At 38.5% G+C, this 25,768-nt stretch overlaps 1 protein-coding gene and 1 long non-coding RNA gene across 9 annotated transcripts in view; one reads left to right on the top strand and one right to left on the bottom strand.

Moving 5' to 3' along the window:
• Window positions 1-25,768, bottom strand: part of DLC1 (DLC1 Rho GTPase activating protein) — a 566,624-nt gene that overhangs the window by 396,937 nt on the left and 143,919 nt on the right. For all 8 annotated transcript variants that reach the window (XM_086703318.1, XM_086703319.1, XM_086703316.1 and 5 more), the window contains one exon: window positions 15,819-16,960. In XM_086703318.1, coding sequence (XP_086559444.1) covers window positions 15,819-16,835 — 1,017 coding nt within the window. In that variant the 5' untranslated portion in view covers window positions 16,836-16,960. The remainder of the gene's footprint in view (window positions 1-15,818; window positions 16,961-25,768) is intronic.
• Window positions 486-9,602, top strand: LOC147581512 (uncharacterized). Its single transcript, XR_015249983.1, has 3 exons — window positions 486-644; window positions 7,798-7,875; window positions 9,298-9,602. It is a non-coding gene; the product is annotated as an uncharacterized LOC147581512 (long non-coding RNA).

Raw genomic sequence — 25,768 nt, 5'->3', positions numbered from 1 at the left:
TAGGCACGAGGGGGAGAACGGTGAATAAGCTCGAAGCATGCTGGTCGCGGCCTTCCAGGAATTTAGTTTGAGGTTAGGTCTGTGTGCTAGAAAAGTACCCTCCCCCCCTCGCTGGCCCACTGGGGAAAGTTCCAAGACCCCCCGAGGATTTTGGAAACCGCATGTAGTACCAAACCCCCTAGATGCGGTTTTCTCCCCCCATGCATACCACACACCTCTGATAAAGTTTAATTTATAAACGAGGCACAGCAGATTAACAACGAATAAGGACGTCGAACGAGTCTCACAATATACTGCAAACAAACTTAGGTGAATTCGGACTCTGTCTCAAAATATCTCACTGTAGTGTACTCACCCTTCCCCGGGAGGATGGGAGACGATAAAACGCGCATGTGCAGAGGGGCAGCAAGGCGATGACACAGGGGCTGGGACCTACCCCGGCGACTACTGACGTCAAGATGCTGCGTCAGAAGGCGGGGCCTGTGCTTCCGGAGGCGGTTGGCCGCGGGTAGCTGACCGAAGACCCGGTTAAGGGAAGACTACTGCAGTTTCCTGAGGCTGCCTCTTGGGGGCGCCTGGGTGGCTCAGTTCCTTAAGTGTCTGACTCTGGATTTCAGCTCAGGTCCTGCGTGATCTCTTAGTTGGTGAGTTTGAGCCCCGCCCACATCCGGCTCTGTGTACCTGGTGCGGAGCCTGCTTGCGGTTCTCTCTTTCTCTCTCCCTCTCTCTCCCCCTTCCTCAGTCATGCTCTCACTCTCTCAAAATAAATAAATAAACTTAAAGAAAAAAGAAATATGGAACTTTTTTCTCTCACAGTTCCTGGGGCCAGAACTCCAAGTGTGGCGGCGGGGCTGTGCTTTCTCTCTCCCAAGGCTCTGCGAAGGGATCCTTCCTTGCCTTTTCCAGCTTCGGGCAGCTCCAGGTGTTCCTTGCCTGCATAATCTCTGCCTCCATCTTCTCATGGCCTTCTCCTCTGTGTCTGTCTTCTCTTCGGCCCCGTATAAATTCCCTTGGCATTGGATGTAGGGTTCACCCAGGAAATCCAGGATGATCTCATCTTGAGATTCTTAATCACATCCGCAAAGACGCTTTTTCCCAACGAGGTCACATTCACAGGTTCCTGGGTTAGGGTATGCTCCTATTTGGGGTGGGGGTGGGGGCTACACAATTCAGCCACTACAATATGGGTATGAATAGATAATTCCAACACTGTGTGATTAAGTGCTAGGCTAGGGTATGTACAGAGGGTTGCGACGGGCACAGATGAAGGAGGCTCTAATTCAGTCTGAGGGGTTCGGGGGAGACTTTTTGAGTGAAGTGACATGTAAGATGAAACCTGAAGACTTCCAGGGGCAGGAAGGTGGGCTGGGGGAGCTTTATGGATGAGAAACAAAGTATGCTGAATTTCGATAACTGAGAGAAGTTTAATGTGCCTATTCAATGTGAGATGAGGAAAAGCGGAAAAGACTACAAATGTAAACAGGGCCCAGAATGTGACTGTCCTTGAAAACCTTGTCTAGAATGTTGGGATTTTAAAGCTACGGCGGTGGGGGCGGCGGGCAGTGGGACGGTTTTCCATTGGGTAAAGATAATTTGGAGTGCCGTACGGAGGGTGGATTTGTGGGGTTTAGGACTGGAGCCAAAGAAATCAGGATGATGTTGCAGTAATTTGAGCAAGAGATGGTGAGGGGATTAAGGGGATTGGGATGAGAAATACTGAGGATGTAGAATTATTTTCATAACTATTGTTAGTCACAGCTGAACTCGCGAGTGCATTTCTACAGTGTTTCCAAAGTGAAGTGGGATTCCAAAGGTCTCAACTTTTCATCTGCGCTTTCTTTCTGGAACTATGACTAGCCCAGCAGAGAAAGAGGAAAAAAAAAGAGAGAGAGGGAGGGGTAACAATAGGGATCCGGCAACAGTTTTTGATAAACACTTTGGATTTCTGAAACACATCTTTGACAAATGGGTTGATTTCCTTTAGCTCTTAGAGCTGTGGGCACACTTTAATTTGCATTGCTTCAAAGTAAATTTGGCTTTTCCAACTCCTTCCTAAGTGAAAGGGTGGGACTGTACATCTGGGGGGGGGGTGTCTATTGCTTATGACTCACTCTTAATGATATGCACCTGTTTGGTTCTTTGGGTCTCAAAAAGTTACATGAGAAGCAGGTCAGGAATGCAGAAGGGTGTCATCAAGTGGCAGTGGCATTCCGTGCAGAAAGAACGGAGGCGGCAGCAGTTAAGAGAAGGTAAATAGGTGACTGTGAATATAAGCAGCCCCCAAAAGCAAACAGTAGTGTGCTTCGGGAAAATCCGTCTGCTGCTTCCCACCTGGGTGCCCACTGCCCATAACAGGAAGTGGGACGTAAGGACTGACACACGGAAGTGAGATCAGGAGGCACCTGTAAGTGGACCGGCCAGGCCCAGGAGGAAATATTTGTGAATTTGCTAATAATTCTTTCCGAATCAAGGTTTATTGTTAAGTGGTTGAAATGGTAATAACTACTTGAAAACGCCGTGTCAAGTATAACTCCTTGTATTTGAAATGCAGAACAACAACAAAAATCCCCCGACAAGGTTATTATTCACCATTAAGTGTGTTGGCTACACCTCTTTGGTATTTTAAGCAGGACTTCGTGACTACTTTCCATTCCCTTCCAACAGCAAGGGTTCCTAGGTCCTATGAACTTGTATTTGCTTCTCAGTAGAGACTGACTCTTGTATTTCTTCCATGAGCCCTCATATAGTGTAGGAAACCACAGTGCAGCCATTTTTATTATTCACTATATTCTGTTTTAGTCTCTCCTCATAAACAACAGATTTTACCTGACTTCCATGTATTTTGATAACAACTACTGGCATACAAATTTTCATTCTTTGAGCCTGCAGTTCTCCTTGTTCTACTATATCATCCTACCCACCCTCCCTTACCTCAAACAACTTTATGTGCACCGAGTTTTGCTACAATGATCTGTGCGATAACCAGGGTTCCAGCCCGGTATTGTACAGTGCTCTGACTTTAGAAGGGAATACTGGAGGCAGATATTGGGCAGAAGCTCACATGTCGAAGTCTCTACATCAGCATAGTGACTTAATTATTGACATGTCCTGTGTAAATCTGGTCGTCTTAAAAATGAAAAGATTTATGAGGCACCTGGGTGGCTCAGTCAGTTAAGTCTCTGACTTCAGGTCATGATCTCACAGTTCCTGAGGCCCACGTCAGGCTCTATGCTGACAGCTCAGAGCCCGGAGCCTGCTTCGGATTCTGTGTCTCCCTCTCTCTCTGCCCCTCCCCACTCACACGCTGTCTCTCTCTCTTTCTCAAAAAATAAATAAAAAAAGAAAAGATTTAGGGGTGCCTGGGTGACTCAGTCGGTTAAGCGGCCAACTTCAGCTTGGGTCATGATCTCGCTGTTAGTGGGTTCGAGCCCCGTGTCGGGCTCTGTGCTGCCAGCTCCAGGAGACTGGCGCCTGCTTTGTAATCTGTGTCTCCCTCTCTCTGCCCCTCCCCGACTCGTGCTCTTTCTCTCTCTCTCTCTCTCTCTCTCTCTCAAAAATAAATAAAATATAAAAAAACTTTTTTTAAAATGAAAAGATTTATCTGAAAAGTTAGAAATTAAATTTCATAATCAACTGGCTTCCTGTAAACCATATGACTCTTGCTTATTTATCTTCTATCAATAAAATAAATCATCTCAGTGTTCAGGTTTGGAAATTTAAGATGATAATAACTATAATGTATTACATGTGAAGAGCAGATTTATTTCCATTTTAAGTTGCCTAGAATAGGCTGATGGACAACTTAGCATACTTTTTGTTTCTAGTCTATGTCAAATTTTAAGTATAAAAACGTAGCACTTTACATAATCACTAATATGTTTAAAAATTTTTGCGTGAAGATAATACTGAAATCTGCTGGCTAATTTCCTTTCTCTCCTTGCCTCTTTAATGATTGCTCACAGTATGGAACTTGTTTGAAATACTTTTCAGCTTGTTTAAAATTTATCATGCCTCAACCCAAACACTGAAGACATCTGAGAGAAACCACTTTGTAACTTCTAAGTGGACAGAGATAATATTTATGATAAAAGTCTCTGTTGATCGCAGGGAGAGAGTACAGAATAATTGAATTAAAGGAAAATTCATGCCTCAGGAAAGACTTTTTATTATAAAACTAGAAACTGGAAGAAGCTGAGAAAAATAAACTTCATTTTAGACTCTATTTTCAGTTTTTCAAAATTTATATTCTTGTCAGCATATACCTGAAATGGTAGTTAAATTCTCAAAGCTGTGTGGTTTTTTTTTTCTGCACACCGAGAGGACAAATGTCTGAAATAGAAGGATAAAACATTTCCTTTCATCGTTCAAAAAAACCTTAATATTAGGTTTGTGTTACATTTTGATGTTGGCCAATTCTTTCTGATTGCTTTTAAATTATAGCTTCTCCGTGATAATATGCAACTCAGCATCTTCTCTGTGGGGCAGCAGCTTCACGTTGGTAACAGGACATACCACTATTAACACTCTAAATTATAGCTCCTTGGCCTTGTCAATACACACACATTATTCCAGTTAAAGTGAAATGCAAGAGTATTTAAAGTCTCTTCCAGCTGGAACATTCCCTGAACCTATGAAAAGCAGATTCTGTCTCTCACCCCATATTTGTTTGTAGGATGCTGCCTACAACAGTCTAGGCAAGTGAATTACATCTTCCTTGTCGGGTAAATCAACATAGGACGGGACGTTAAACATCATGCTACCATCTTACAGTAAAGTGTAGACAAGATGTTGGGGCACCTGGGTGGCTCAGTCGGTTGAGCGGCCGACTTCGGCTCACGTCATGATCTCGCGGTCCGTGAGTTCGAGCCCCGCGTCCGGCTCTGTGCTGACAGCTCAGAGCCTGGAGCCTGTTTCAGATTCTGTGTCTCCCTCTCTCTGACCCTCCCCCGTTCATGCTCTGTCTCTCTCTGTCCCAAAAATAAATAAACGTTAAAAAAAAATGTAGACAAGATGCAAGGGATGATAGTATTGAGAAATGGATTGAAATTACAGTCCTAATGCACAATGGCAAATACACACTGCACCCAAGAGCTCAGAAGGCCAGTGCTGTGTTGCCCCAACTCCACGTCCCTGTGCCTTTGGTGGGAGGCTGGCGGTGGGGGGGAGTGAGAAAATGGTCCACAGACTTCGAAGGTGATATTTACTGCAGAGGCCTAGCCTCCATCTGGTTTCCTTTTACATCTCCCTTGGAAACATGTGGGAGTAGAATACCACCAGCCAGCTTGCTAATGCTCCTGTGGTAGTAACCACTTAGTTCCTCTGTGTTTTGTCACATCCTCTACTGCAAGTATCAATAAAGACTGCGTTGTTGCAGGAAGCCAAATACTGCATCCCAGATTGTGCTTGATTATTGCAGATATTGAAAGTTAATTTATATGCATAATTTTATACATGTATTATATATTAATTTACATATGTATATACATATGTAATATTCTCGTTAAGTAAACTTATTTTATCCTTAATATTCCTGCTATATAGGCTTTATACACTTCACAATTCTCTCAAGAAAAAGTTTAACTCATTCAAAAATTCATAGAATGGATTTTGTGGCACAAGTTGACATTTAATCTAAATAACATCTAAATGACGGTGTTGAAAATGAAGGTTGTCATCAGCCCACCAAGCGTGAACACCAGTCTTTCTTTGTGTAACAACAGGGGATGAACAGCGTGGTCCAAGTGCCGTCCTCTGAATACATTGTCATCCATCAGACAATTCACATCACTCATAGGGACTATGCCCTCTTATCTTTTAAAGCATATTTACTTTGAGAGAAAGAGGGAGAGGGAGAGGGAGAGGGAGAGAGAGAGAGAGAGAGGGAATGAGCAGGATCCCAAGCGGACTCCGCATTGTCAGCACAGAGCCCCACATATGGCTCCATCTTGCAAACCGTGGGATCATGACCTGAGCCAAAATCAAAAGTGGGAAAGCTTAACAGACTGAGCCACCCAGGCACCCCTATGTGATTTTATTATTAAAGGATTTCTTCATTGAAACTCAAGATGAAAATCGAAATTTGAACTTTTATCAGATATTCATGAGGTACATTTCTCATCTGTTATGTTCTGGCTGAAACACCTTTGGGTTCCTCTTCCAAGCGACTCTGAAGAAAATCTCCAATTGCCCACTAGGCCAATATGTGGGTGGAATGTGAAACATTGTAATTAGAATTGACTTTTTTAAAATTTTTTTTTAACGTTTATTTATTATTTTTGAGACAGAGAGAGACAGAGCGTGAACGGGGGAGGGGCAGAGAGAGAGGGAGACAACAGAATCCGAAGCAGGCTCTAGGCTCCGAGCCATCAGCCCAGAGCCCGACGCAGGGCTTGAACTCACGGACCGTGAGATCATGACCTGAGCCGAAGTCAGACGCGTAACCCACCGAGCCACCCAGGCGCCCCTGATTTTTTTTAAAAAATGGAATTATGCTCTTGCTTTTTTACTTCTTATGGTTTTGATGAATTATGCTGTTAAATCCCCTTGTTATGATTGTCCACCATGAATAAATTAACCAGTGGCACTCCGTTGATGATTCTTACATATCTATGAGGGTAAGAAAATTACTGAGTACTGCTGTCTGACCACAATCTTACAGCGGAGCCATTTTGTGAGTACATTTCCTGATAATGCTTTACTCATCAAGCAAACATCCGTAATCTTCATTTCACTTCTCTGCAAACTAATCAAATACTAGCTGGGAGGAAATTAACATATCTAGCATTTTTTTTTCCAGGATTCACTCATATGATGAAATCAGATGATGTATTTACTTATTTATTTATTTATTTTAGGTAAAGTAAGCCCAGAAATCACGAAGCTAAAAATCTAAGTACGAAAACAGCTGCTTTGCCTCAGCTAAAGTATGGCATATGAAGTGCTGTTCTCCTATTTTGATGTTTATATCACCACGAAATAGTTTGGAAAACACACCTTAGCATTTAAAAGTGACTGTTTGTAAATGACTTTCTTGAAGTATTGGTTTATTTCACTTACCCTAAGACTGAAATCTGTGTATTAAAAAAATAGTAAAATTTAATTTTCCAAGAATATTAAAGTAAGGACAGAGAGATTCCTCTCCTTCATTCTCTCAAAGGCACAGTCTTTGCATCTTTCAAAGCTCAGCTGAGGCATCACTTGGTGAAACCTTCTTTGACTTCCTCACAGGGAAGCCTGTAATGCTTTTAGTTCCATAGATCTTAATACTTTCTTCCTTGGATTAGGTTGAACCATGGTGTTACTATACTTGTGGTTCCAAACCTAATATTATATGAGGTTCTAAAAGTAATAGTTATTAAAGTTAATTTAACTGAATATTTTGTCATTTGTTATTTATGTGACTTAGCCCTTTGAATATGGAAGTGCCTTTACATAAGGATGTATATATGAGTTTTATTCAGATCTTATACTGCACACAACCAAGTGCGGAGAAAGAGAATGTACTTAATATTTATTTAGTTAATGAATGCATATTCCAGGCTTTACTATACGATGATATGATACAGTATAGGATATGATATACTATATGATACTAAATCCTCTCTCAACTTTTATCAATCTTTCCCCACACTTATTCCCAGACAAGTTTAGCTTACTCTCAGATCTATAAAACGGGCAATTTAGTAAAACAAACAACAAAACAACTACTATTGGTAGCTAAAGTCCATAGTGTTGTCTATGAGCCAGGCACTGTTTTAATTACTTGTATATATTAACATTCAATGTTCCTAACAACAGAGTGAAGTATTCCATTATACAGATGAAAAAACCAAAGCACAGAGAAAACCAGTAACATACAAGACTACAAAGCTACAGGTGAGGGAAGCAGCTCTATGCTTACTTGGTTCTAGGCATACCCATAGTGTAGAAGGTGTGGAGGCTTACCATGGACGATGCAGCACTTGAGAAATCTCCAGTTAAAGTAGCTACTGACCCTGGATGCTATTTATGCTGTGAATATAGATTCTGCCTGCAAGTGTTCAGTTATTCAACTGTCAACCCACCTTGAATTTTGGTAAAAAATGGATTGTTACAGTAGTTCTATTAGGTAGCTGTTTAATCACATTTTCTATCTCATTTAATGTTCTAGCAACCTTGTGATATAGGGAATGTTGCCTCCATTTTTTTAGAGACATAAGTTTCACAAAGATTAAATAACATACTTTAATTTAGATTATGCTCTTTCTCCTCACCATAGCTTATTTTCTTGATTAGAAAATCAAGCTCAGACCAAGCTATTCATTTTCTAGACCAAATAATAATGCTATTTCAACTTGTTTTGAAGTGCCTGGGTTAACTTTTAACGTATATAAAACTTTTAACGTCTATAAAATCCTTTTAAAGCTCCACTGGCTCCAAAGATAGAACCCAAAATTGAAGAGCTTCATTAATCACTAGTTTTATTCCTCTGCCAATGTAGATACAGGACAGAAAAAAAAATAATAAAAGTGTATTTTCCTATTTGCTTATGTTTCCTTTGAAAATTGTGAGGTTATCTCGAAAGTGGCACTCTAATTTTCTTGACAGTTAGAAAACTATCTGTGGAATAGAGATCTTGTTGGCAGCAGGGAGAAGTACTTTATTTCTAAGAACATGAGCCAGAAAGTGAACAGATTCCGTGGGCAGCACTGTGTTTAGCGCCCAGATAACAGAGGCAGGGCCCTGTTCTGTAGGCTATGTTAGTTATCCCAACTTTTGTGGATATTGGCATTTCATCGAGGGAGGGAGCCAAAACCTATGGCGGTTTTGTTGGTATTAAAAGATTAATAAGCTGGTCCTGGTTTCTAGTAACAGAAATCCATGAGGAAGAAACTAAATCAGTTTCACTATTACGCTTGCCTCTAATGTGCAATTGGCTCTGAAATACCCATTAATTATTTAAAATAACATCATAAACGTGTATTAATTCTTGCTCCAATAAAAGCTGATGTTGGATTAATGTGAATTTATTAATGATCTTGTTACTAAGAATGTAAATTTGAAGTCTTGATTCAAGGCACTGCTTGGATCAGAGGCCCATCGCACATCATAACTACTTTTTTTAAAAAAAAATCTGGAACAAGAAACATCCAGATCTAATTGCTCTCATTCAGAGTGTATTTTTTCTGCCTTAGAGGCACCTGGCAACAAATCTCCCTACTTTATGTGGTTTTCACAATATAAATTACAAAGAAATTTACTGTGGTGTGACACTTTCTAAACAAATCCCTTAATCTCTCCTACTCATTTATCTTTCAGTCTCTTACTCTATTTTTCCTGTCATTTCCCCTCCACTCCACTCCTGACTTCCTCAGAATGACATGAACCAGAAAAGCTGGAGGATTTCTGAACCAGTGGCCTCCCAACATTTTCAATCATATGCTCCTCAGTGAGTATTTCCTTATAAACTGTAACATATATACGTTTGTATTAATATATACCTTCTATATACAAAATTAAAGGATAAAAATTAAAAATAAAAGTGAATGGATAAGCTAATATTTCCTTCTCTACACTTACTCTTGCCCATTACTCTCTGGAAACAATTGAGTAGATTCTAAATAACATTTATCCCTCAGATTTCTATGCACCAATGAGTTACAATTAATTTGTTGTTTTGAGATCAATGGTAATAATAATCAAACTCAAAGATTGCCTCGGAGAACCAGATTTTACATAGTTCTTTTCTCCCTCTTCTCTCACGCTCTGTTTTAGCATCGAAATAGCAGGGAGCACAGAGAGGAGGTTATGGTACAAAGCATGAGCTGTTGTCTGATTTGGGTTGTATGATTCCATTTTTTCTGCGTCTTTATTCTTAGGCTCTTGACATCTGATTTCGTCTTCTGAAAATAAATTCTTTACCATAACACCAATATTCATTCATTCAAATGCTGATGAATGGAGTTCTAAGCACTGGGCTGAATGCTACAGACACAAATCTGAACCTCTACAGACACAACACTGGTCCCACCAAGTTTCTGTTTTAGTTAGCAGTGGTGGGATCAAATGATTTTATAGTAAAGGTTACAAAAGAGAGAAGTCCTCTGTGAATGAGGAGAGAATCAAGCAACTAACTTGGCTGAGGAAATTTGGAAAAGTCCCCCCAAAGTGAAACCATTTGGGGATCTTGAGATAGTGGCTCACTGGGGCTTCACCTGCAGCCTGGTGGAGGTGAGCTGGCGAACACTGGCCCTACTCGGCAGAGTTCCTCGTGTGAACCCATAATAATAATTCCTCTCCACCTGCTCTATGAACACTGGAATCAAATTCGTGTTCCTTTTCTCCTTGCTAAACTCGTGCTGGTGATCACCATAAGCGCATTGTGCTGAAATAGAATCTGACTCCAGCTGCTAGAAATCCTCTTTTCTCAAGGGCTTGGAGCTTTGCTTCTCCTTGCAGTTGACTGGTGCTTCTCTTGGTAACCGAATATAACTTATCCTCCCCTCTGTTCTTCTCTCTTTCTCTCTTTCCCTTTTCCTTCTCCTCCCCTTCCTCTGCCCCACCCCTTTTCTCTTTCTCTGCACTCTTTCTCTTTCCCTTCCGTGCTAGCCTGAAGTGTGAGTCAAACAGAAGTCTTCCTTGAGAACACTCCAGTAGTGTTTCAGGGACTATATACTATACTATACAATACAATACGATATACAATATACTATACAATAAACATAGTATATTATGAGGCAAAATATTTGAGCCCCCAATGTCTGCAGATATGTTTCTGGCTTTCTAGTTGTTCATAAGGCAAACACTAGTTTAAATGGCATAAAACAATTCGATGGTTTTCAGTGGCCTAACAACACAAAACGAGCTGCTCGCAAAATTGCCAGGTTTATCTGAGACACAAACCCAGTTAAAATATGGCTGGGAAGACCTAGTTACCTCTCTACATGCCCGCTTTCCCCCTGGTGGTGACTTTTCTCTGCCAGTCCTAATCCTTGAGCCAGGAAAACAAAGTTTAAAAACAGTATAATCTACTCAACAGTCAAAACCCTGGGAACTCAGTATAAAATCATACTGTTATTATGAATCTATCTGCAGGGGTACATATACTTACTCTGCTTTGTATTCCTTCCTTTTTGTCAAATAATAGTAGGCTTCTTAACAAAGTCTAATTCTTCCACTAGTCCCTGCTTTCATTCAACATATCTGGGGGTTTTGGCTTAACCATCCTTTTGTTTTTTATTTCTTAGACAATTTTTTTCCTTCCCTTTTGTATTCTTCCAGCTGGCTTCCTATCTTGGCCCATTCTATCTTTTCCATGATTTACACTGTTCTTTATGTCACCCATTGGTCAATGACAGCCTCCTCATGCTCCAAGGCTCCCACATTGGCAGTCAGGAGACAGGAAAAAACAAGAAGGTCATAGAAAGGAATGAGAAGGTCGTTTCAAGTAGAAGTGTGCTTTTACTGAATTTATACATATGTTAGAGATAGGGTAAGGAGAAAAGACTTGATTTTATCAGTCATGTCTAATTAATATATTACACTTGTCCAGGGATAAAGTACAGTATATGCAGTATAATGTTTCATTCCTGGGAGTTTTCCATTAACAAAGTGTAGCATTTGATCAACATCATTTTGAAAAGTTTCCTAACACAGAAAGGTATTCTGTAGTGTGAAATTAAGTACGTATACAAAACACCACCTAACATACAGCAGCCTGTTTATTCCTTTCACCACAGGCCATGATGTACTGGAATAAATTTGTTAGAGTGTTGTTCCTCAACATATTTAATGGTATGGGTGATAATATAAAATTTCTCCTTATTCTTTGATAATAGAATTTTTAGCAGACGCCTGCTTACCAGAATGCAGACTCCATTTCTCAGCCCTTATTGCTAGGTATGCCCATGTAACTAAACTCTAGCACATGAAATGTGGGAGAAAAAGAAGTGTGCACCTTCTGGGTCCTGCCTTACACGGGACTGTGGCCACCCCTGCACTCCCTCCTTTTCCCACCGACTTGACTCTCAATAAGGGCTCAAGGCGGTAGAACAGTTAGATGGAAAGGGTCTGGGGCTGTGAAAACATAGAGGCTACATATTGGTCCAGTACTGTTTATACCCAATTATTATGTGTATGTGAGAAAAAGATGTTAGATTTAAGCCACTTTTATGCTGGTTTTCTATGACAGCCGTCAAAACTACAGCAAAAATCATACAGTTTAGTTTACTGGCTCGGACGTGAGATTTTTGTTCGAATGTGGAATCAGGTGTCTTCTCAAGGTTCAGATCATTTTTGCATTATATTCTGGAGTCTATATCGCTTTGTAATATGGATTATATTTTGTGTGAGCAAATAAAACTATGTTCATACATTTATATAACTATTACGGCTATGCAAAACTTTGGGAACTATTTAAATAGTCTCTAGAGAAGACTAAATGTTGGACTCTCTTTAATTAGCTAACCACCATCAAGAACAAATACACTAGTTCTTTAAAAAAGTCTAACCTCAAGCCTTTCCTTACATATTTTCCATCTTCACATCTCATTTGGTTTAAAGAGACCACTTCTTAGAGTGTCTCCCTCCTCCAGATTTCTGTGGAATTTGTCTCTGAGAATTGCCCTGAACCAGCTGCCTTACCCCAAAGACTTACCCACACCCTATAAATGCTGGTCATATGCCACATGACCTTCTGACTCATTTGCTAATGTCTGCTCCTAATCTACTTGGTTTTCCTTTGATTTCATTGGCTTCACTTTAATTATATATTTCATCATATTTAGGAGAATTATTAGCTTAAAAGATTGATATTTATATACACTACAAATGTAGCCCTCTCCACTTGGGATGCTTAATAAATACATGTGTAGCCATCCTTGGATGGCCAGAGATAACATTGGAAAGCAACAACAACAACAAAAATACAGCATGCAAAACAGTGAATGCCCGCCAAGATTTATAGATTTCAAGAAATGATAATGTATATGTAACATACAATTATATCTCTAGTATAATGCTATTTCAGTACATTCTGAGGATTACTCTTAGAAGCTCTACTTGACTTTTATTTTTTTTACAAGTCTTAGAACCTTGATTATATCCTGACCCCCCCCCCAAAAAAAAAATTATGCTCATAAATTCAGTGAAGGATTTGGCTCACTCATATGACCATCAGATAATAAGCTGATTAAAGTTCTCTAAAAATTTATTAGTTTATATTCTATTTCACCTTTACATGCACTAATCTTAAAGCTGTCACCATGGCTGACAAATAGTTTCAAAGATACAGACAATTAAGCAAATTGTTTTTCGCATCTGGTCCCTAACACCTTAGACATGAAAATGTGGCTTGTGTGTCTCCCCAAAAGGCTTATCTGTTTTAAATGATGTGCACTGGTATTATGAATGGAGTAGTTGACTAGAATTCTTGTTGACATTTTGAAAAACTTTATACATACTTGTTTCTATTTCATAGAAGTAATGATAGTCATAATAACTATATAAAGGTCATTTTGTGCCATGCAGAACATGTTCCAAATACTTTATATATCTAGTACTATTTTGCTTTTGTACTTCTGTTCATTGCATGCATTTCATCCATATTTCTAACACCTTTTATAACAATTATATGGGGGAAAAGGTGAAAATCCCCTGCTTCTATACTTTTAATTCCATTCTTTCAAAATAACTGCTATTAATAATTTTATGCCTAGATAGCCAGGATTTTGCATAGTCTTACTTAACCACATAGAGGGGTTTATACCCCCGTTCCTATTTGTATTTATATTTTTATCTATAATATACACATCTTGTCATATAAGGTTGGTATGTGCTACACATCCAGCTCTGCCCCTGCCTTTTGCCAGATGTGCTGTATCGTGAGATCATTCAGTTAGTGTACATGGATCTCCCTCTATCTTTTAATGGCTGCATAGCATTCCAAAGTATAGACAAACAATAATTAAGCATTCCTTATTGATGGAAATTTACATTCTTCTTTTGTCAGTAACATAAAATACAATGATAAATGTTTCTGCACGTTTATGAGTTTGCCTTACTATTTTCCTTGGTAAAGCTCTAAAATGGTAAATTGCCAATTCAAAGGCATTTTAATACTCATTCACTATTGAACAGAACAGAAATTCCTACAGACTTTGGTTATAGAGGTTTCTCCCATAATGATGCTTTTCCAGAGTAAAGTCCAAACTTGAAATTTTGCATTTAATCTGTTTATTACAAAGCATCCCGAAGGAATTGTAGAGTCGAAGCAAATATTCCACCAGACGACGCCATAACACTTTAGGATAATGACATGCTTAAAATAGAATATTTAAGTTAGAACTTGTAAATAGGTTATAATTACATCTCTCTTAATGTAACCATGCTATAGTGACATGTCCAAGAGAAAATTCTTTCCAGCATTCTTACTATTGATATAAATGTCCAAGTGGTGAGCGTATGTTTCTGGAATGTTTAATGTTTGTCAGCAGTTGGGCAGGGTTTGTCTTATTTTAGGGGAGCTATGTCATAGGTCGATTAATAATTTCTTATGTCATTATCGCATTCCCAGCAGATTTGATAGGATATAGGACATTTCTGGAAAAGTGACCTGAGCATGCCAATCATAACAACTTTATGCAGCATTAATATTTCAATGCGATGTATAAAGAAAGAAGAGTTTGCCAGAAACACAGAATGCTCTGTTGTCATAGAGTTTGAGCATACTGATCGTTGGCTGTCAAGTCTTTGACTTCATTTAAACTAATTTATGACACGTTACTGATCTAGTTTGTTAGCAAAACCACAGTTTATGGAAACCGGACTTTGTTTTTTCTTTTTTCTTTTTTTCCCCCCACAAAGAGTTAGAGATTGTTTTCTTTCCTCATTGTACATAGTCCAGTTGAACATTGGTTTTGTATGAGGAGAAGTGCCATTATAGATTAATATTATATCAAAAGAGGAGGAAAGATGTTGTCCAGTCCACAGGGAGTTTTCAATGCCAATGACCACGTTGCATTTATAGAAGAAATTATATTTGTATTTACATCAGGATAGTAAACCACTACATTGTGGGAAGAATTTGGGGAAAATCCTAAAGATAAGACAAATTTTGGCCAAGAGTCTACTAGCTAAGCCATGCTTCAAATAACTCCACTCCAATCTTTGCTTCTCTCACTTGGAAACTTCTACGGGGATTGTGGCATCTACAGGAGTAGTTAAAGGAGACTCACCATAAAAAGTAATTTCACCTATTGGTTCTTTTTGGTTCAGAATTAAAGTTGATACACCTAATGATAGCAAATGTGCCAGGGTATTATTTTTATAAACATATTTGGGGGTAGGGCATACTGTTGTCTTTGGAGATGTAAAGGGGTCATTTTTAATGTGTGATTCATACCACTTTAATTATGATAAAATATACTTTTTGAAGGGCAAAAGAAATAAGTCCAAATAACTGACTTTAAATAAAGAAAGTATTATTACTTTCTTTCTAAAAATTAGAGAACACTCATCAGCTAGGCCTTGAACTATGAGCTATCTGGTGGCTATTTAATTCCAACTAAGGAAAGTGAAACCAATTCTGTCTTCAACACAATTCCAGAGAGCATAGTTCACAAACTATGATAAATACTATTAGTGAAATGAATAGGTTATTATATTCTAATTTTTACATATTCTGATGTTCCCCCCAAGAAGATAATCCTTGAGTTATACAGCTACACTATAGGGCAAAAGAAACATCTACATATCTCTTTAATCCTAGCAAAATAATAAGTGATAGAAACAAGGATATTTATAAAATTCCAAAAACCAGATAATCTGTGCATGTGCCTTACCTTTCTTTTGCGAAGTCTGACCGGATTATCTGTGGGTTCCTGGGTGGCCAGAGTCTCCTTTAAGTGTAAACACTGCATGCCATCTTCTGAGTTGACCTTTGGAAGACATTTGTTTTGATGTTCTAACAAACCACTCTTCTCTAGGCCATTTTCAGCTGACATTCCATCAGGGCAGGAAGGAGGTTGTAGAAGGCAGCTTCCAGAATCTGCTTTTAATAATGGCAGTCCTCTGCCCTTGTGAGGAATAGCCAAGAACTCATCCTGTACTACACCGCAGGTGTTTCTTTCATGTTCATCTTTAGGGAAGTCAAGTTTTCTTCGTTGCTGAGCAATTACAGCTGAATTAAGCAATTGCTTCTCAGGCACAATATCTTTCACATGTGAAGAGTCACATGCATTTGTTTGGGATGCATCTTTTACTTCACTTAAGCTTATATCATTACAAAGCTCCAGGCTTTTACTTGTAGTGTCAACAGGTTTTTTCCCCCTCTTTTCTTCTACCAGTGCCAAGTCAGCTCCACCAGCCATTCCCCAGGAGTTACTTTGGTTACCTTCCATGATGGGCAGTGTCTTTACTAAGGAGCCTGCTCCTCTGATAGTATGTTGGTCTGATATCTTATGTCCTTGCGTAGTTAAAATTTGTTTATCATCTGTAATATAGGGATCGGGATCGGTATCCTCATCAGACACGTGCACTAGTGTTTCCGTGCTGGCCTCCAGAGAAAGAAACTGATCTTCACCTTCGGGGCTGTCATTTTCATCCACCTCCTTTGAAATGTGACCCATTGGCCTCCCAGGAAAGTCTCTCAGCTCTGAGCCATGGCAGCAGTCTGGCAGTGAAACACACTTCTCTTTGCGATCCACATTTAAAGTTGCATCTTTTTCCATACTTGCCTGGGAGCTGTCAGCTACTAGTCCATGATGGCATGCTGGGTTACAATCATCAGAATTAAAAGGCTGCCCCATCCATTGGGTCACATGTTCTTCCCAGCTTCTCTTTCTGATAGCTACAGACATGTCATCGTAGTTTGACGACAGACTGAGAGATACGTTCCATGTGACACTGAAGGAGATGGAACTTGAGGAGACATTACGTCATATGCGCGGACCGAAGAAGAGAGTGAATTTTATCATTTTGCCACCTATGAAAAAAAATTAAAAATTTATATATAGTTTAGGATAATCATTCTAGAGTCAAAATGTGTCTTGGAAAAGAGAGCGCTTAATCTGTGCTAGGAAAGATTAAGTAAGGGAATTTACAAAGCTTCTTTCCATAGATTTAATGATGTTATTTCTTTAAGAAGTAGCCTAATATTAGAAGAAAACTTCACATGTAATATTTCTGGTCAAAAAACGTTGACAGCATTTGAAAGGCAGGTGGATCGACTGACCTATTAATGAATGAAGACGTAAGTCCTGAGTGTTTGACACTCCATTAAGAACATATTTGCCTTGCAGTACTTAATAGAAATCACCAGAAGAAACTTGTTACTCTAGCTTACATACTTTCCTGCTTTACTTTTGTGAACCCAAGTTCTTACAGAAATCTATTTGTTGCTCGGTTTGAATTGCAGCAATGGCCACCAGGAGCTGCTCATGCAAAATGTGAGCTACAGAGACAGCATGTGTAATGGACTAGTCTGTGAAAGAGCTAATACAGAGGCCAAACTACCAGGACGTATTTACTCCAGGGAGAGACTAAGAAACATGGAATAATCTGGTTTAGCTCCTATTAACACATAATTCATAAGAAAATGGAACACAGACCACTGGCCATGCCTTAGGACAAATACATTTACAGTCATGCTATTACTGCTACTACTAGGTGGCAAGCTCATTTTGTTGAGACGTTAAATAACTTGCCCAAGGTAATACATCCAGGAAGCACACCAGGATTTACACTAGGCCCAGGTTCTAAGGCCCAAATTTAGATAGCCAACAAACTTTACTGTCTCCATGGCATGAGATTCTACCTGGACCCCTTCCCTCCACATACATTTAGTGTGTATAAAATCTAAACTCCTCAGGCAGGAACTCAGAGAACCAAAAAGAAGATGTGAGCGTGATAAAACAATGGGTACAATTCTTCAGAAACTTCGGTCTCTTTCTTTTTGGCTTCTAAGGAGTTTCGTTTATATACTTCTATTAGACTTTAGCCATAAAAATTTCAGTAAACCAGAAAACCAGGCATAAGATAGGGTAGAATATAAATACATTCCAGGTTTCCATCTCCTTTTTGCCTTGAACTATTCAAACCCCTTAGTTCAAGGAAACAGATTATACCAATGTAAACTGAACTTTGCAAAAATGACTAATCCAAATGTTGCCCCAAAATGAAACCAAATTATTGGACCATAAAAGAAAAATCCCATTCAAAAAGTAGACACTTCTAGTTTTTCCTCCACACAAGAACTGTCAGCACATAACATGGATTGGCTTATTGATTTCATCCATAAACAAGATTAACTACTACGCTGGTTTGGGGTCACTTCAGTCTATTGAAAAGGATTCTGAGTCCCTACCAAAAACTTCAAGCTATTCTGACTAAGCACTTGCCAGAAAGGTAAATATTCCCATCCTGTGAAGACCAGCAGACTTATTAAGGAATGTACTAGAATTTGGTACCCTAGCCTGACCAAATATCTTTCTGGATACTATCTGGTTCTCTCAAAGGCCTGTGACCATTTGAAAATGGTCAGCATGCACATTTTCCATGTTGGCATTCATTTTGCACTCAAAAGAAAATATAAAGTCCCTGAATTCCATGCATAAGTCATTATAGTGTGGGAGGCTACGGAAAGTGGAAAAAACGCATAGATGCAGGCCAGAAAATTTCTGCTTTCCTGGGCAAATTTGGGTTGTAATAGGGCGGTTCTGTTTTAGATGCTTTCTTTTCTTTATTTTTATCCAGTGTAGAAAGAGCAGGCTAACTTAAGAAATGCAAAGTGGTATTACTGTGTCATTCCTAAACCACATTTACATTTAAGTTGAGACTAAATTCTGAATTCGTTTCTTTTACTAAAAAGAAATTGAGTTTTATTAACTCCTTGGGGGACAGATTACATAAAAATTTTGCCCCTAGGACCTTATCATAATATTAATTTATTTCACTTAACCTTGGCAAATAGGTAAGTGTTTTTATAATGTCAAAGGAAGACAGTTCAACAAGTTCTGAGGCCATCTAGTTGCGAGAAGAGATTGTAAATTAGGTAGATTGAACACAAAACATTAACTCCTGTCCTGCGAATCTAGGTTCTTTGGACATTTCCAAATCATTCTTGTGAATGTACAGTGTCTATATATTTTTAAGACATAAAATTTCATAATTATCATTATGACTAGCATCACTACATTTTGAGTGCTCATTCCATATCCTACAGTCTGATAGATTTTTAAAAAATTTCTCTCTCCAGACTTTCTTATTCACACTTCCTATTTAAATTCTATTTATAAGATTTATAGCTATAACCTGCCTCTACGATCTAAAGGCTGAAGAGTATTAACAAAAAGTAGTGTTGGATTATTATCAATTGCATCTGAGCATACTGACCTCATTTTCTAAATCATCTGAATTGACTGGAACCCATCCTATAGATGGAGAAGTCTTTGTAAAAGACCTGATTTTCCCCATCAGCCTCCTCAGCAGGCTGCTTTCCTTAAAATGATATTTCTAAATACTAGTTATTTTGCAAATTTCAATTTAATATTTTTTGTAATCTTTTTTGTGCAATTCCATTCAGAATGAGCTCAGCAGCTGAGGATTTGGATGAAGGATCTGGAAAAGTATAGGTCATTGCAGGGTGTTGATTTTATGAAGTGAATTTCCATGGGGATTTTTCACTTCTTAAATGCATGTGTTCAAACACCACTGCATTAATATTACAAGAGATTCTATGTACTTCTAATTATGTAGCCATTTTGGAAAATGTTTGTAAAATGTCCAAATTTGCTTTTTGTGATATTAGTGCATAGAGTGTTTAGACACAATTTCAGATTTATTATTTGAGCTAATTTTGTAACACTTAACCATTCCTTGACATAAGCATTTTATGCCATACAGTATTTTAAAGTTAATTGAAATTAAATATAATTTTTTTTTATCATTTTAGAGAGAGGGAGAGAGCACGTGTAGGTTGGGGAGGCAGATGGGGAGGAGGGGGAGAAAGAGAGAAAGAGAGAGAGAGAGAGAGAGAGAGAGAGAGAGAGAGAGAGAGAGAGAGAGAGAAATCCAAGCAGGCTCCACACTCAGCGTGGAGCCCGATGTGGAGCTCGATCCCATGGCCCTGAGATCATGACCTGAGCAAAAATTGGGAGTCAGACACTCAACCAACTAAGCCATCCAGGTGTCCTGAAATTAAACATTATTACACTAAACAATAACAACAATTGGAGACCTTCTAGTCTGAGAATCACTGACCTATATCTGATATCAAATGATCATGTTCTCCTTTGTACCTGCTTCTGAAATAAACACATACTATGTATTTTGGCCTGGCAATTGTCCTTAGAAAAGAAGAACCTGATGATAATCACCATTGCTCATTCTATAGCCTGAGAGAAGGTGATGCAAATAAGGCACTTGTATCTGAAATCAAGGGTGCAGCATTGAGGAGCTGACAGCAAAGCTACCTGGACAAGTCTTCAATACCTGTTTATTTACTGCCCAGGGGCCACAGACACCCCGCTAAACATTGAGAATATAAACCTAAATAATATATTCTACCTTTCCTAAAGGAACTTAACAATTTTATGGAAGAAACTCACATAAAGAAAAAAAAAATAAGTCCTCTCATGGCCACAGATACCACGTAAAGTTTAACATAAAACAGAAGGTCATCAATTTCTCCCTCCCTGTGTGCCTGCCTGCCTGCCTTCCTTCCTTCCTTCCTTCCTTCCTTCCTTCCTTCCTTCCTTCCCTCTTCCCTCCCTCCCTCCCTCCTTTCCTCCCTTCCTCCTTTTCCCCTTCCTTCCTCCTCTCTTCTCTTCCTCCCTCCCTCACTTCTTCCCTTCCTTCCTTCCTTATAAATAGTGAGTGGTATGGGGATGGTGTAAATGTTGGATAGGGTTTCTAGAGGAGAAAACTAGAGGAATAAGGCCCTCTGTAGTAAATTTCCTGCCTCCACAACATCCAGATCAAATGGGAGCTGAGGTTCAGAGTTTCACTATTCTAGAATCACCTCCTTCAAAAAGATAGCAGGGGCGACAATAAACTCCAGAGAATTACTAACAACTTGAAAACCCATTTGTCATCTTGGAGGGGAACCACATTTCTCAGGTGCATTCAGAGAAAATTGAGGGGAGAGATTTAACAAATTTGTTTTCAGAAAATTTTGCAGACCCAGGTCTTCAGACACAAGGGAATTCATAAAGTATGCAGTACTACAAGGAATAAAAATAGACCACAGCAGAAAACATTATTGTGAAATTTCAGAGCTTTAGAGTTAAGCAAATGCACATACATGTTATCAGAAAGAGAAAAGAGATTATATATTATGTATTGGGAATCTCGGTGGTGTTGGATTTCTTAATAGAAAAACTGGAAACAAGACAGGAAAATATATCTTCAAAATTCTGATGAGATTATTTCTACCATAAAATTATATGAGGAGACTTAAAATATGTCCCCCCTCTTCTCAAGAAGCTACTGTAGGGATAGTTCCACCTAAATAAGAGAATAAATAAAGTGGAAAAGACACGGCAACAAGGGAGTCAGAAATTCAACACAAAGATCAGGGAATGGAATTTTCAGGATGAAATTTATGTAGCAGGCCTAGCAAGCAATCATTTCAAATAAATCCCAAAGTTCTCTACAAGAGATGACTCTAAGGAAAAAACATGGATTTAATACATTATATGAGGTATGTGACCACACTGAGAGGGTTTTATAATAAAGTCAGCCAATTTAGGTGGAAGAATTAGTAATAATTACATAGAAAACTAGAAAAGTCAGTTATTACCTCCAGGAAAAAGAGATTTAAAAGAAAAGAAATATAGTACACTACTTGGCTTAGCTGTGAATTTTTTGTGTGGCCAAAATAATGCAAGTAGTAAATACTGACTTAATAAAAAATTATGAAAGCAACTATTTTTTGGAACATAGCATTTTTGTAGGGGATGGGGTTAGAGATGCTGGGAAGAATAGTCTCAGAGAGCTAACTCTTTATTTCCCAAAATAGGAAGTTAACAGATAATGTCTAAAATGGAAAAAAGAAATAGTATAATCATGTTGTTTAGAAATATGGAGGTAATAGGAGAAACAGCTAAAAACAATTAAACTGTGATGATTCGATGTGTTATTTGCTTGAAATAAAGAAAAAATTTCTGAATCTCATAAAGCATGTTAAATAATAATCTAAATTTAATCTAAATTTTATCTAAATTTTAATATGTTCTAGAGCAGTGATTTTTTTTTAATTTTTAAATGTTTATATTTTAGAGAGAGAGAGAGAGAGAGAGAGAACGTGAATGGGGAGTGGCAGAGGGAGAGGGGGACAGAAGATCCTAAGTGGGCTCTCTGCTGACAGCAGAAAGCCTGATGCAGGGCTCGAACTCACAAACCATGAGATCACGACCTGAGCAGAAGTCGAACGCTTAACCAACTGAGCCACCCAGGTGCCCCAACATTTGTTTATTTTTGAGAGAAAGACAGATACAGTGGGAGCAGGAGAGGGGTAGAGAGGCAGACACAAAATCCAAAGCAGGCTCCAGGCTCTGAGATGTCAGCACAGAGCACAATGTGGGGCTCAAACCCATGAACCACGAGATCATGACCTGAGCTGAAGTCAGACGCTTAACGAACTGAGCCACCTCGGCGCCTCGAGAGCAGTGATTTTAAGATTGAGTTGATAGGTAAATATGATTGCAGTTCCTCTACAACACATCCAATAGGGCCAAACTATTCCCTGTATTCCCTTCCCCACTCACAATACTACCCCCTCACGATTACACATATATCTTTTTTCATTCCTTTAGCACAATAAAGGGGCCAGTTTGGGTATTTATTTTGGGCCAATAATGTCATGTAGTTTTCTATAAGATTCTTAGGTGGTATTTTTTTAATGGCCTTCTTCCTCCTTTGACTCTTTTTTTATAATTTTTTTTTTTTTTTTTTTTTTTTTAGAGAGAGAGAGAGACAGACAGAGTGCAACAGGGGAGGGCAGAGAGAAAGGAAGACACAGAATCCAAAGCAGTCTCCAGGCTCTGAGATGTCAGCACAGAGCCTGATGCGGGGCTCGAACCCAAACCATGAGATCATGACCTGAGCCAAAATCGGATGCTTAACTGACTGAGCCACCCAGGCGCTCCCTCCTTTGACCCTTTTAGGAACTTCTGCCATTCAGGACAAATATTCTTGGTAATCCTCTTAGCTATAGCTCTCTAAAATGTTATCTGAACAGAAGTTTTAAGATACAGAAAACAAGAAGCGCCTGGGTGTCTCAGTTGGTTAAGTGTTCAACTCTTGATCTTGGGTCAGGTCATGATCTCACGGTTCACGAGTTCTAGCCCCACATCCAGCTCTGTGCCAACAGCATGGAGCCTGCTTAGGATATTCTCTCTCTCTCTCTCTCTCTCTCTCTCTCTCTCTCTCTCTCTCTGCCCCTGCCCCACTTGTGCATGCATGCACACTCTCTCTCTCAAAATAAATAAATAAAAAACATTTAACAAATCTTTAAAATTAAAAATTAAAAATTCAGATATAGAAAATAAGCTGTACATAACCTGAACTGAGTAACTGCATGTGAAAAGAGGAATTCATTACACTATTTTGCAACTTCTCCTGGACATCTCATTCATAGTACTTAGAAAATGACAACTTTCCTGATTCAACCCCTTAAATGTGGGTATCTCATTTTATCCTTTCAGAAACAAATGACGTATATAGACATAAATATATACACATATATAAATAAAAATTTAAAAATTTTAAAATGTATGTATACATACACACACACACACACACACACACACATATGCATGCACACATGATTGACTTCTGGGTCATTTTTAAATACCTTCACACAGATTCTATGTATTTACTAGAAACTAAAGACATAATACTACTGCCACTTTCTCTTTATTTTTCTACTTTTTCTTTAGATGTCCACAGTTGCTTCTGGTTTCCCTTAGGGTCTTTCATATTAATTACTTACCCCATGTTAAATTGTAGGTCATGTTGTCCTCCGAGTCCTTTTTTTAAAGCATATATAAGAGTAATATCTACCATATAGCATATTCTCAGCCATTGTGGGAAAGAAGAGAAGAAATGAGGGGAATACTCTCCTTTTAATTAAAAGTAGTTTCAACTCTCTAAAATGTACTCTTTAAAGATAAAGAGCGCATCTGAACCAAGAAAAGAACATTGCTACATTGACCTACTCTGTTGCTAATATAAGGGTCAAGTCTGTGAAATGGAGTGACTGGGAATCTGAAGATCCTATCACGATTTCAAATCTTCAGGTCTCTGAGCCTACTTTCAGGGAGTCACATTTGCAACTAGTAAATGCCCCCAAACCACTTACAAACTGAATTAGACAATTAGAACAGAAGCAACAACACAGACATGATCACAACTTAGTAGAGGTTTTCACTTGTAGGCTCATTAATTTCAAAGTAAATATTGATTACAGTGAGAATTTGCAGAGGCCAAAACGAAATTCATTTTCTTGATGAGGCTGTCAAGGAACAAATTATCTAGCAAACCAAGTGGTGCACATTTGGGCATCTTCCTACTGCTCTCCAACTCAATGATAACATGAAGAGGAATGCTTTTCATTGCCAAACTGATGTCTCATATTCAAGATGCTTAGGAGCAGTAAGAAAGCGTAGGCAGATATGACTCTTCTTAATTCCTTCATGTAAATGCATGAACAAAAAGCCAAAAAAGATACCACGTTTTAAAAAAGCATTTCTATGACTCTAGTCAGGGGTTGGGGTAGCCAGATTTTAGTAAAAGATAATTAACGCTTTTCCTTTAAAATATTCATTCTGCCTGATCCAAATCTGACAGGGCTAGTAATAGACTGTGGGAGAGAGAGATCTTTAAGAATATGATGTGTGACTTTATCTCCATATGATTGGATGCAGATTTTCTTTCTTGAGTAGCAATCTGTGTCCCAATTCTTCACAAAATCATTATCCATCTACTTCCACATATTTTGTCAGATGTTGGAATTTACTCATTATGCCTCTTAGCTGTTTGTGGAAAACAAACTCGTATTGAAACTCTTTGTTGGTAAATTGCTTCATGAAGCTTAAAATATTATATATGAGATAGCTACCATGCATTTAGGCTGTCTAGATATCATAAAAAATAGTATATTATAAAATAAACCGCCTATAATGAAGCACGCCAGCGGAATAAGTAGTACATTCCTTTTTCCGAAAGACACATCCAAGCTTCCATCAGTTTTGGGCTTTAGAAGAAAACTGAAGAAGCAGGTACCCAATTTAAAAATATTCTTTTAATATTGACCTATTTTTCATGTGTATCTCAGTTTTCCTGAGCTTGGAAAATTTTTTCTTACTCTTAGCTTTCGGGGGCCAAAGATTCCAGGAGTTAAGTAAATGTGAAAATTAACTCTGTCAATTCACTAGAAGTCAGTCCATCATTTAAAAAAAAGCAGATTTCTAAAATTATAAATTATTATTCCTGTGGTGCCCTATTTTTACCTTCAGGTTCCTGCTATGTAATGCAGCCTCAGTCATTTCTTTCCTGCCTTTCCTTCCTTCCCTCCTTCTTTCCGCTTCCTCTTTCTTTTTCTTTCTTTCTTTCTTTCTTTCTTTCTTTCTTTCTTTCTTTCTTTCTTTCTTTCTTTTCTTTCTTTCTTTTCTTTCTTTCTTTTCTTCCCTTTCTTTTTCTTTCTTTTCTTTCTTTCTTTCTTTCTTTTCTTCCCTTTCTTTCTTTCTTTCTTTCTTTCTTTCTTTCTTTCTTTCTTTCTTTCTTCTCTTTC

The sequence above is a fragment of the Puma concolor genome, chromosome B1 (genome assembly GCF_028749965.1).
Source record: "Puma concolor isolate L17-30 chromosome B1, mPumCon1.1.hap2, whole genome shotgun sequence".
In the NCBI taxonomy this organism is placed as follows: domain Eukaryota; kingdom Metazoa; phylum Chordata; class Mammalia; order Carnivora; family Felidae; genus Puma; species Puma concolor.
Note: the sequence above shows the minus strand (reverse complement) of the source record. Positions and strands in the feature narration are given on the sequence as shown.